Source organism: Diospyros lotus, chromosome 12, assembly GCF_014633365.1.
Source record: "Diospyros lotus cultivar Yz01 chromosome 12, ASM1463336v1, whole genome shotgun sequence".
Taxonomy (NCBI): domain Eukaryota; kingdom Viridiplantae; phylum Streptophyta; class Magnoliopsida; order Ericales; family Ebenaceae; genus Diospyros; species Diospyros lotus.
Genome location: NC_068349.1, coordinates 621,888 through 635,217, shown reverse-complemented (window position 1 = coordinate 635,217; position 13,330 = coordinate 621,888). Strand labels below are relative to the sequence as shown.

The following is a 13,330-nucleotide window of genomic DNA, read 5'->3' as shown; positions in this document are numbered from 1 at the left end:
GAATGAATTATATTGTTAGTCTTTAAATTTAATATTTTATAACAAATTAATTATTATACTTTAAATTTTATAATTATAATAATCACCAAAATTTAATTTTTATTATAATTCAATACATTTTTTATTTTTCATTAAATTTTGTTAATAAAAACTGACCTGACATATATTAACATAAATATGTAAGATTTATGTTAATTTTAATATTAAGTGATAATAATGATATCACATTTAACAAAATTTGTTAAAAAATTAATTAAATTATAACAGAAATTAAAATAAAATAACTAATTTATTACCGAGTGTAAAATTCAAATACTAGTAATATAATTTATATTTTGTACTTGATAACATGATCTTAATAGTTTTTAAAAAATTAAAAGTACTTTAGATAGTATCACTAATTTTCCATTAAAAGGTTATTAATGCCATTCAACGTTTAATATTGTCATTACTTCCAAACTAAGACGAACCAATGAACTTTAATTTTCATCTCATTTATACTCTGTCAAATAATTAAAAAAAATATTTTCATTACATTTTTTTTAAAATTATTCTTATCTTATTCAACTCTATTACTATTTTTTTTTTTTACTATCAAAAAAATAGAAATGGGCAAATTTTAGATTTAACCAAAATAACTAAACCAAACTTATTGAAATTGTCTATTCGATTCGGTTCAAGTTAAAGGTCAGTTTGATTCGATTTTCAAATTTGGTAATTTTAGTTGTTTCAATTTGATTCTATTTTCGTATTGAATAAAACCAAAATAATTGATTACTCAACTAATAACTCGATTACTATACTAATGTTAAATGTAAAATGAATGTAATATAATAATTACTCGCATAATTTTATAAATTAATTGACTAATATTGTTCGTCAATTAAACAATAACTCTGTTTTGAAGATTAATCAATTAATATTACTTATTAGTCGAGTAATGATTGAATTACTCGTGTATAATCTCATGGATAATTGAATAATAAATATAATTTTTTTAATATTTTTTTATTTTAAAAAATAAATAAATAATTATTTTTATTAATCAAGTAATATTTAGAATTAATTACGTAATTATACTATTTACTTGAGTAACTTAAAAACTTTACTCGAGTAATTGGGAAATCATATTCAAATAATTAAAATTTTTCCTCACAACTTTTCAATTTTGTTAGATTTCTCAATTTTTTTAGTTTTCTTCAGTCAATTTATTTTTTTTTATATTTACTCGGTCTTTTAGGTTTAATTTTTTATATAATTTTAATTTATTCAGTTTTAATATTTGAGTTAATTCAATAATAATTGAATGGACGGAAGGGTCACCCTACCCTACAGCGTCCAACAAAGTCTAAGAAAGAAGAAAAAACAAAAGAGACATTGAAACTTTGCACTTATCGATGCCCCATCATCAGTGGCTGACAAGGATATGCCAGAGTATAGATGGGGGAAGGGATTGAAGCCGTAGACAGCACGCCAGCCATATCTCTTTCGTTCTTGGTTGGCACAGTGTTTTCTTTTTAGCGCGTCACATTTAATGTTGCATCAATGTAAACATATAATAAGTAGAACAATTATGCTATTGTTATATTACGTGTATACTTTAAATTATATAATAATATAAAAATATCTTATACTTTAAATGCGCTTTACATTGAGGTTCAAGAATATTTTAGACATTTTTATACGATCATGTAACTTAAAGGTGTACACAATGGTGTAAAGTAACATTTTTTTAAATAAAATAACTTGTCCCACACATAGATCGAGTGGTTAGATAAATAATGTATCAGTGTCAATTTAGTAAGTTATGAGTTTGATTCTCGCCTTATATTGTAAGGGTCAAAAACTTAATTTATAATTTATTTTTTTAACATAATTAAAAATATGAACATAAAAAATCGTGTAAGACGATAATTCTAATAAGTAAAATAGGCTTTTTTATTTTGGTTTATAATTTCTCTTGGCAATTCTTCTATGAGAGTGATTGAGCTTTAAAAAAAAAGTGAATAATTTTATCAATGCACAAATATATAAATTTTCAAAAATTTAAATTGTTCTCATATTCATCACTTGCAATATGAATTGGGTTCAAACTTTTCTCTATCCCTTTTCATCATGGGACTCTCCATACATGAGAAGTGCAATTTGGTTGATAAATTCTTACCTTTCTTTCTATCTCTAAGATGTTTAAATTTTTCAAAATTCTATGAACGAGTAAAAGAGAAATATTATCTTCAATCAGACTAAGATAGAACTTTTATTTGTTCATTTTATGTGAACGTAGTTAAAGTGTTCAAATAACAAGTTTATTTAACCAAAAATATATATATGCCCTTGTTTTAAAAGAAAGCATATTAATTTAGGCATTGCAATCCAGCAGGCTTGACCTGAGTGGAGTACCACAAAAAGACCCGACCAAAAATACATGATTCGAGGCCTTTTACGTAAAGCATTAAAAAAAAAGAGGAAAGGAGGAAGAAGAAGGAAAAGTGTTATTTCGTGTCATTTTGTGCTGCCAATCATAAGCTTCTGCCTGCCGTCCAAACAGAGACCGGCTGAAGCACATGCATCCAATCCAAACCCTTACATCTAAGCACCAACCAACTTAATATTAAAACGAATTTAGCTTCATTTTGCTGGTGTGATTAGGTTAGCTATCCATAAATATGTTTGATGCTCTGTTGGAAAAGTACTTGTTCCTGGTTTATTACATGAGCTATTGGTGAACCATTAGGGTGTGGCCAACAACTTTTCTCAACAACAGAACCAACAAATGGATAAACATATCAAGTAAACCATTTTATATAGTAAGTAATGGATACTATTAAATCAACTACTAACCTAATTTTAAGGTGACAAGTGAATTAATTTCAAAAATTTTATATGCAAGACATTTAGAGAGTACTATTTGAATCATTGTCGCTTCCTCATAATCACTACGTGATATAGACTTAGCATCACTCTCAAACCATAAGATCACATCCCAAGCAAATGTTCAAGCAGAAATTGCGCTTGGGCTATCTCAAATTGGACAATAAAACTCCTAAATTTCTCGTTTTTTGAATCTTACCTTACTCGATATTCTATCTTACTCATTTTTTTTTTTAATATTGAATATTGATTTAATAGTTAAAGTCTACTCTAAAAATAAAAGTTTCATACCTATAAAAAACTGATAAATGATTACTCAATGCCAATTCCTTTGCAACAAGAAGATAAAAACTTAATGTATTATTATTGTTCTGATAATGCCCATCTGTTTAAACACAATTGATGATTGTTTGTCTTTTCTTCTTTGTTTATTAAACCAAATTCATGATGGGTTCTTTTCTTACAGGGTCCCATTAGTCGTCCCATGTGCTAGGCTTGGACTGGAGTAATGATCAAAAAGGGCACAAGGTCATCACACATAAAGACACAAAATATTTTGAAATATGATGAAGCAAGCAAATTTCTATGCTGTGTTTGGATTATGAATAAATTTGTATTGACTTTAGATGAAGCTTAGGATTCTAAAGCTTCAGCAAGACAGGTCATTTAACCATCGTTTGTTGTTTGCTCTTTGATAAAGGAAGATTACCTTTAGAATAAGACATAGAAAGGAGAGTATTAGGAATGATTTGAGTTGAGTTATTAACAAGTAACAGCCTAAGTGTCATTTAAAGGTCATTTATAGGGGTTACTCTGTAGCTTTTCACCATTCTTAAGCAACTCTTCTTGAGTCTTCTCTAATTGTTTTTCGAAACAAAAATTAAATCCTTCTCCACATTTAATTATTCTTTGACATTTTGTCCAGGACAAAGATAATATATATATATAAATAGATAAATAGATATATGTCATACAACAACAACAAAAAAATCATGAAAAATTAAGATTAATTGCTTATAAAATTACATCCGAACAAATGCCTAAAGACCCATTTCTCAACTCAGCTCAAAATTTAATGGGCTGTCCAATTTGAAGTTAATGCTAATCTAACAATGACCAACTTTAATCTTGTTAGATTACACGAGTAAGTTTCACGAAGGAATTAAATGAGTGAATAACTGAAGAATTTGTAATAAATTGCTGTGGTGGTCCGTGGCAACTGGGGTAAAATAAATGAATTGCATGCATGGAACATGTCAGTTTTATCCGACACCACCGGTAACATCAAGCCGGACAGGTTAACCCCTGGGAGAGGCAGTTGGGAGAGTGATATCAGCAAGCTCGGGGGTGGGCAATTCGGTCATTTGGCACTAAGAGAACAGGACCTACCTCCAATTACTCCCCCCGCCCCCTCTCCCTCTCCGTGTTCTGTTTCCCCTCCACACTCTGTACAGAGAAGAAATAGATGGAATGTTTAAGAAAGTAGAAAGAAAGAAAGAGGGAGACAAAACAAGATATCGACTTGCCGTCTGATCTTCTTAACTTTGTTTCCTTTTTGACTCGCTTTCTCTTTCTCTCTCGTCCCTCGAGTTGCTGATGCCAACTTTTATCTTCAGTTCAGATAGCACTGGCTCCAATCAAAAAGCTGTGAAGATATCAGATCTGGGTCCTCTTCTCCGACGACAGTAAACGACGGCAAGCGAAAGGTATCCGATGTTCTTCACTCTATGGAATCCTAGGCTATTCGTCTTCCTATTTTCCCAGAAATTTTCATCTCCATCTGCACCTCAGTATCTGAAGTACTCAGCCCTCGGCCGTTCTTATTCGCTTATGGCAATATAGATTTTCCCGAGAAAGAAAGAAAGTATTTGTCGTTAATATTTTGATTTTGATCATGTTTCCTAGGAACGAACTTTCCAATCCTGCAAGTCCCGAGAAAATTTCGCGTTGTTTTTTCTAGGCCTCTTTTCTATTTAGGATGGATTTCCTGAAGTTGGAGTTTTTTTTCTGTTTTATTTATTTTACCAGTGACTTGTCTTGAATGGAGAGTGGGGCTGTTGGCAATGGTGGTCAAAGAAGGCTATTGCTCGCCGAAGGAAGAGTGGATTCCGGTCACCTCCGCGATCTTCTACGACTCAAGCAGGACGACGACGACGACAGTAACTCCGAGAAGCGGCTATTGCCGGCTCGGACTCTGCTCGACATCATCCGAGACGACCCGTCCGGCGCGAAAGAGAACAAGAAGAGCTGGAGAGTTTTCAGAGACAAACTCCGTCTCTGCCGCGCCGGCCATGCCTGGATCTCCACCGTTCGCACGCCGGCCTCCGATGTGCCCATCCCAAACACAAACAGAACGATTTCGCGGCCAAATTTGACTCTATTCCCGACGGGCGCTCTCAACTCTGAAGACCCTTCTTCCCATTCAATTCATCCGTCTACTTCCGGAGAGAATCGCCCCGAATTGAATCATTTGACGAGCAGCAGAACGGTGAGCCGTTCCGGCCACGGAGCCGAAGGCTCGACATCGCTCAATACGAGAGACAATAATGTAGGTGAACCTGCGGATGAAGAGACAGAAGACGGGGCGGGAGAGACGGCGGAGGAGCTGCCGGTGAGGACTTCATTGATGGCGTTATTGGCGGAATCAGATGGGCAATTGAGCTTGGACGGGTCTGGTTTCATGATGAACGATGAGGAAGATGAAGAGGAGGAGGAAGAAGAGGCAGAGATTGCAGGTAGAGGAGCGTACAACAATTGCTGCGTGTGCATGGTGAGGCACAAAGGGGCAGCTTTCATACCTTGTGGCCACACATTTTGCAGATTGTGTTCTAGGGAGCTTTGGGTTCAAAGGGGGAATTGCCCTCTCTGCAATGGCTTCATCTTGGAAGTTCTTGATATCTTCTGATTGGTTAAACCCGAGCTCTTAGCATCAGCTTGGAGAGTGGGGAATCATTTTCTGTCATTTTTTTTTATTGGGAAATAGTTTATTTATTTATTTTGTTTCGGTAAATATGTAGTGTGGTTGTTTGACGATCGACATGAATTAAGGAGGCTAGCAATTGTTGATGGGTTTGGCGTTTGGTCCACCTATTGACCCATCTGCAATGCAGTCAACAATTTTAGCATATTGAAGCAGGTCTGTCTTTTAAGTCACATGTGCATGTAACATTAAGGATTTGTTGTCCTGTTTTTGAGGCGATTTTCTTCGATTTCTTGTATGTGGAAGCCATGAATTTGAATTTTAAGGATCGAGCAATTTTTGGCATGACTTAAGGTTATCACTCAACTGCCTAAGTGAGAGAGAGAGAGATAGAGTAACTAATAATTATTGCCCTAGAAGTGTTTGTTAAAATTCATCGAGATAAATTTTAAATATTTTTTGAATTAAGATATAAAATGATCAAAATAAAATTAGATATTATTATAAAATTTTTATCAGATTATTTGTTAAATTTTTTAAAATTCATTGATAATTGTATTTTTTCTTTCTATGTGTTTGTTAATCCATGTGATAAGTATCAAGATAATTTTTTTTTTACTAAAATATCCATATTATTAAATTAATTCAAAATTATTTGTTAATATCAACAACAAATTTATGATTAAGATAGTATTTTATGATTAATATAAATTGTTAAAAAAATAAAAATAATGTTTTATTTTCTAAATCCATGTTTAAAAATAAATTTAAAAAAAGTTGAAAAGTAAAAATAATTATTGTTGGAATTACAATAATTCCACCTAGATAATTAAAAATGGCCAAAACATATTTTCATAATAGATAATAAAAGATAAAATTGAATAAAATAATTTAAAAATTGATGAAAAGAATTGTATTAATTAATAAAATATATATAGAGAGAAAAATTTAAATTTTAAAAATCAGTTAAACGAATAATGTCATTTAAATTTTAAAAATTATCAAAATATATGATAATTTAAAAATGTATTAAATAATATTAATTATAAGATTTAAATAAATAATTTTTTTAATAAATTTAAATTTTAAAAATGTATTAAATGACATTAATTATCCTACAAGAAGTATATATGTAATTGAGTTTTATCTATAAAATGTCAAATAAATTTATTTAAGGGAGAGGTCAAATAAATTTATCTTAAAAGAGGGAGATAAGAGATCACGTAAGAATTTTTTTAAAAATGATCAAATAAATTTAATAAAAACATTAAATATCCTGAATACTTCTATATTTTTTATCTTTATCTTTGTTAATAAACACCCCCGGAGAAGATAATCTCAAATATTTGCGACCTATTCCATCCTAGGTGGCCTGGAATGTCAACTTTATGGTATGATATATAATCTAATGGTATATAAATGACAACTGTAGCAACCAATCCACCACTAAGATCTAGTTTATAATGACATTTCAACCTAATTGACTGATCCTGCTAGATTTCCCATGTGGCATAATTCATAAATTTGCACAAAAAGAAAATGCATAAAAGGCTAAAAAGATTAAGGAGAAACTACAGAGAACGAAAAATGAGCAGAATGCATAACCCTGATACAGATTACCCCAACCATAGAGACAAAAAGGATATAGCTGACAGGACGTGGTCTGAGCTGCTGTCTTCTGTCTTTGTTTTTCTTTTTTTTCCTGTATTTACTTGTTTTCTGGCTAAAGAAAATAAAATAGTCGCCCCACGACCACAGCCACCACAGCTATGTCAACATCGAGTGGTCTACAGCTGCCAGCGAGAAGAGCTGCGTTAGGCAGACAGAGTAGAAGATTCTCTAATCATACCCATTAAAGGCGGGTTAAACTTCGACGTCTAACATGGTTATGTTCAGGGACGGATGACCCATCGTTCCGACCTCATTGGACTTTCTTCAAATGTCTTTGGCTACAAAGAACATTATTCGTGCTACGTCTTCGTTTATGTTTGAGTTCCTCCCATTCCTGGGGTTGCTTCCGAAGGTTACCCATAAAATAAATTTGACCAATCAATTCGGCGCTCCATTTTGGAAACCGTATCAATTTCCTAAGGCTGCATATGTTTGGGAGAGATTTAAGAGATGGAAGGAAAGGGAATAGGATGAACATGAATAGAATGAAAAATAAGATTAAATTCCTATGAAATGTAAAATCTTTTCTTCTCATATGGGAGATGAAAGAATGGAAAATAATAAAAAAGTATTTTCTCATAAAAATAGATGAAATAAAATAATGAATAATAAATATACTCTCATAAAAAATATATAAAAGAGATTGATATATATTCAATGTTAGAAGTTTTCCCTCACTTTCATTTCATCTATTATCCTTCAAATTAGAGAAACGAAAAAAAAAAAAAGAATTTTTAATGAAATTAGACGAAAACCGTTTTCATCTAATTCATTACTATTCTATAAATTTGTTTTTTATGTTTAAAAGCCTGATTATGTGCTCCAAAGGTCCAAAATTTCAACTCACTTTTAATAGATACACACCATACGCGTATAATGGAACCCAAAACTAATTAGGAGTAATAATATAACATATGCTTCAATTTATAAAGGAGAGAAAGAGTTGGCCACTTGGACAGTTGGACTAATGTGGATAAGCTTCTCTGAGTTGAAAATATTTTGTTATCAATTTCAATTGATGGGCAACTGCCTACTACTCTTGAATCATTAGAGCCTAAAAGCAGATCATAACTACAAACCCTCCAATCTAAAATCCCCAACTAGAAAATTAAATATGAGAATGACATGTCAGAATCATTACATGTTCTTTAGCTTAATCAAAATCATTTTACCTACCATATGCACGAATTCAAGACAGTTGCTGGAAACATTCAATATGTCATGATGTTATGTTCAGAGCTCATTTGTAATTATAAAACACAGCAATGTCTAAATAAAAAAACCATATCTACTCCGTGCATTTTTTGGCCGAAGGGGAAAAAAATACGGGTTTTTGTATCAAAAATAAAAAAATAGAACTGTCGATAACCATACCACTATCCATTTTTATCTTATAATTAAAGGCTGTAACTAAAACTATCATTTTTATTGTATTTTTTGTTTTCTAGTTCAGTTAAGTTCTTTAGCTCCTCTGAGGGATGAGGGATAAGCAAGACAATATCGATAAGTAAGCATGTCATTAACAATACTCATAAATCACAACTCTTCTTCAAAGAAAACAGAACTTACATTTAATCAAAGCGCTTCAAAGGGTTTCCTGGAATTATTTCAATGATCATCAGACCATAGCATCAAGACTCAGTCTATGAGCTAGGGCACCTTAGATTATGACCTCTACTGGAGAGAAGATCAGTAGAGAACGGCCCTCTGAATTAGTTGATAGCTTTGATACATAGGATTAGCCATCTGGTTCCTACAGGATAGTGCGGAAACGTAGTAAGAAACACAGCTAATATTCTCAGCCTTAGTTCTAAGTCCATTTCCCATTTCTACTCACGATCTATATTTTTCACATTATATAGCTTTCAAGTACAAACAATATTATCTTCACCCAAGTACAGATAGTTGAAAGTTTTGAAGCATGTAATGTGTTAATTTGTTCAGTTGCGAAGAATAACAGCGTGGAAACTCGACTAAAGATTGACAACAAGAAAAAGGCTATCAGTGAAAGAAGCCATGTTATCAGTTACATTTTTTCCTTCAAATTAAGCCGCAAGTTTTCTCTGTCATTTCCTGTTAAATAAGATAGTAGATTTTAGATAATACCCTGCTAGTGTCTACGACCATCAAGTGTCAACGAAACCTACCAGTGAACCATGATAAAGGTAACAGAAGTAGGTAATCTAAAATCTACTTGATTGTCAATAGCAAATCGTCTCAGGATTGCCAAAGCCAAACCATCCATGGGCCTTCTTCTTTACTTCAGATATCTGGACTCATCCAAGGACCAAACCAACCGGTAGGTGCCTATTTACTGATATTACCACCACTGACATCCGTGTGAATCAAAAACATATCTATAAAACAATAAACCTTAGCAAACAGTTTATTATGCAGACAAAATGGGGAAACTAAGGAAGAAGAAGTCGAAATTGTAGGTGCCAGTTTGAGCAACATGATGAATTATTTAAGGAAAGTGAAGTTTTCAAGGCCTTGAAAGAAATATAAGTCAGTAAACTATAGAATGTCGGGTAGCTTCATGAATATACAGGGATCCTTTGAATTCCCACAAGAAAAGGAACACATACAGGACACATTTCTAGGATTTAACTTCATTGTGCCCAAACTAAGATGCCCTGCTAATTCAAACCTCAACAACTTGAACTAGACTTGCTAGTCAGAATTACTCAATAGCCACCAACAACACTAACCTCTAAACCACTAATAAAGTAATACAAAACCTGAACTGCATAAACAAGCACAAATTTAATGCACATTCATTTGCAAGTATACAACTAACTAATAGATAAACATTACAGATAATTGCAATCATATATGTACTATTCATACACGCATATATTCAAACTTTCTTCGTCAATTTCCCCCTAAATCAAGAAAAATTGGAGGATCAACAAGTCACAGTACAATCGAACACTATCATGCAATGGGTTTGCACACTCCTTAGCCCAACTAGGAATCTAATTCCTCGACCATTATCTCACTCCGCATAATGAGGAGAGATAGATCACACAAGAATCAGGAAAAAAAAAAAAGCAGCAAGATCGATTAAAGATAGAGAGGGAGAGGGATCAGCGGCGAGGCGATAATTAAATAAAATTCAAGCACATGAGAGGAAAATGACCTGCTATAGATCTTCTCCGTTTCGAATCATTCAGCGGACTCTCGAACGCAGCAATCAGTCGCTCGAGACTGCCGTCCAGAGTCGTCGGAACCTTGCGCCGAACGGCGGCTGAATTGAACAAGAATATAAAAGGGGATGGCAAATGCATAAGAATAGCACAATATCTCTAGAGTTTTCCAACCGTCTCCCGAGAGAGAGAATGATTCAAAGAACAGGAGAAGGCGGGAATAATTGAGCTGTTAGACACCAAATTTATAATAATTTTATTTAAAATTAATAATAATTATTACAAATAATTTTATATTTCAGATAAAATTATTATTAATTTTGAGTAAAACTATTATGAATTTTATTAAATTGTAAAGATTATTTATCAAATTTATATGTGGATATATAAGTTGAACGAAAATAAAAACGAAAAACAAATACAATACGAGATGAGAACGAGGAAACAATATTTTTTAAAAAAATAAAAAATGAACACCTGGAGAAAAAGTAAAAATAAAAAAATATAAGATATTTTTGTAAATAAGATCTTTAATATAAAAAATTATAAAAAAAATAATTATTTAATTTAAAAATAAACATAAATTTCATAATGTATTTGGGTTAGAAACAAATTTTTTTTATCTTTTAACATTTTAGCAAACGGAAAGTATTTTTAATATTGTTTTAATATTATGAAACGGTTTCAAAAAGTTTTTAAAATTACATAAATGGCTAAAAAAGTATTTTTTTAGTATTTCTCAACATTTTGCTACATAAAACATTTTTAAAACGCCGAAACAACACCCCGAATGCATTTCTATGCATCATAGGATATAGCATTCTGATACAAAATATTATGTAAATATCAATCTTTGATTCTAGCTAAAAGTATGAGAAGATTAGGAGTCAATAATCAAACAACTGAGTTGAACGAAATTTATTTTTATTATGCAAGTAAATTCATAATAATTAGACATTAATGATAAAAAATAAGAAAATTCATAAAACAATACTATAATAGTCTTAAAATTTTAATACTACTAAAAATCAAATAATTACAAATAAAATAGATTATTAGATGATACGTCGACAGTGATTGTTGCCTTATTTAAATATCATTTAAGTGAATAATCGGATGTTAGCATCATAAAAATGCTGACATTCACGTCAAAAATCTTATAATGCCTAAAGAGCAATCATTTGTAGGCTTCTTCTAATACATTTCATATTTTCTCAATATTTGGAGGAATATATCAAATAGTTTAGTGATAATTTTTTGTATTTTTATTTAGTTTTTTTTTGTGATACTCCGAATATACCCTAACAAAAGCAATAAGACCCTTTATAATTTTTTTTCAATGAATGCTTACTTAGAGAGAAAATTAACAAATCCAATCCAATTCGATTCTCTTTAACATTAGTAAAATATATCTTTTTGAACCACAAACGGACTAAGTTAGTCCCAACTCTCTTTAACATTAGTAATGCATCATATCATTTTCCTTGCTATTAAGCATGTGATTGATCACCCATTGGATTCTTGTTCTTTCAAGTCCCAAACCTTGAAAGCAACCAAGAAACACAGCCCCTATGGGTAAGTGCCCCCCTCTACCCTCACTTTTTCTCAAAACAGACGGTTGGCATCTTCCAGAATTGGAATGGAATCATTATCACAGCCCCTATGTTGTGTCCCAGTGCCTCCTAATGTTTGTTACTTCCAATGCTCCTCCATTCACCAGCCAACAGCCTTAGGTTCTGAACCCAAAATCCAGGCACAAAAGGTGGAAGCATGGGATGGGAGCTTAGCAAAGGCTTTTGTTTGCACCGGACAATCTTTTACTTTTTCTTTCTATCAAAGCTGCTTTGGACAAGCAAGCCTGCCTCCGCTCGGGCTTGATTCCATTCCCTAGGAAGAAAAAAGAACTGTAAACGATGAACAGCAGGGAAATGTTGTGGCATCTTAGGATAGCAAGTATCTTGTACATCGTGAAGGATGTTTTATAAGCCAAATCAATATTTTTATTCTTGCATTTTCTTTTTAGTATAACTATTCAAATCAATTATACTCCTATATTTATATTTTAAAATCAATTTAATCCATATACTTTAATATTTTTTCGTGTGACAATTTAAATTTTTTATTATTTTTTTCGATTCAATTTAAATTATTTATTTTGAGATGTAAAAAGACAAAGATTAAATTGACTCATCTCACGTCAAATTACAATAATTAAATTATCTTAAAAATACAAGTATAGGGATATAATCGAAATAATAAAAAAAAATTCAGGTTGGCATAAGAAAAAAAAGTCAAAAGTATAGAAATTAAATTCACTTGAACATGCAAATTCAATGGGGTAATAAAAACAACAAAAAGTTTAAGTGACTACACAAAAAAATTGTAAAAATACAGGGACAAAAATATGAATTTGGCCATGTTTAATACAACACCAAGGACATACATCATCCTTCCTGTTGTACATGACCCTTCCCTAGCAAAGAACCTGTAAAAGATGAACAGCATAGCAATCTAAAAGAGGATAACATATTAACAAATCATCCAACAGGAAGTAACTAACAACACTTCAAATTATTGTGGGTATGATTGGAACAGCATAAACACAGAAGCATATATGTATATATACATATACAACAAATGCCTCATCTAAAAACACCAGCATGCTCATTCTACATATAAATAAAGGAACCAAACAATTATCAAAGAAAACACAGTTCAT

The 13,330-nt window shown here is 31.8% G+C and overlaps 1 protein-coding gene and 1 long non-coding RNA gene across 2 annotated transcripts; one reads left to right on the top strand and one right to left on the bottom strand.

Moving 5' to 3' along the window:
* The first annotated feature begins 4,280 nt into the window (after window positions 1-4,280).
* LOC127787332 (uncharacterized) lies at window positions 4,281-6,087 on the top strand. Its single transcript, XM_052315311.1, has 2 exons — window positions 4,281-4,577; window positions 4,900-6,087. The coding sequence occupies exon 2, from the start codon at window positions 4,913-4,915 to the stop codon at window positions 5,774-5,776; it is 864 nt and encodes a 287-aa protein (XP_052171271.1). The 5' UTR covers window positions 4,281-4,577; window positions 4,900-4,912; the 3' UTR covers window positions 5,777-6,087.
* Window positions 6,088-7,654: 1,567 nt separating this feature from the next.
* LOC127813858 (uncharacterized) lies at window positions 7,655-10,783 on the bottom strand. The gene is made up of 3 exons (XR_008026236.1): window positions 10,605-10,783; window positions 9,032-9,215; window positions 7,655-7,884 (listed from the first exon to the last, which is right to left on the bottom strand). It is a non-coding gene; the product is annotated as an uncharacterized LOC127813858 (long non-coding RNA).
* Between the last annotated feature and the right edge of the window lie 2,547 nt (window positions 10,784-13,330).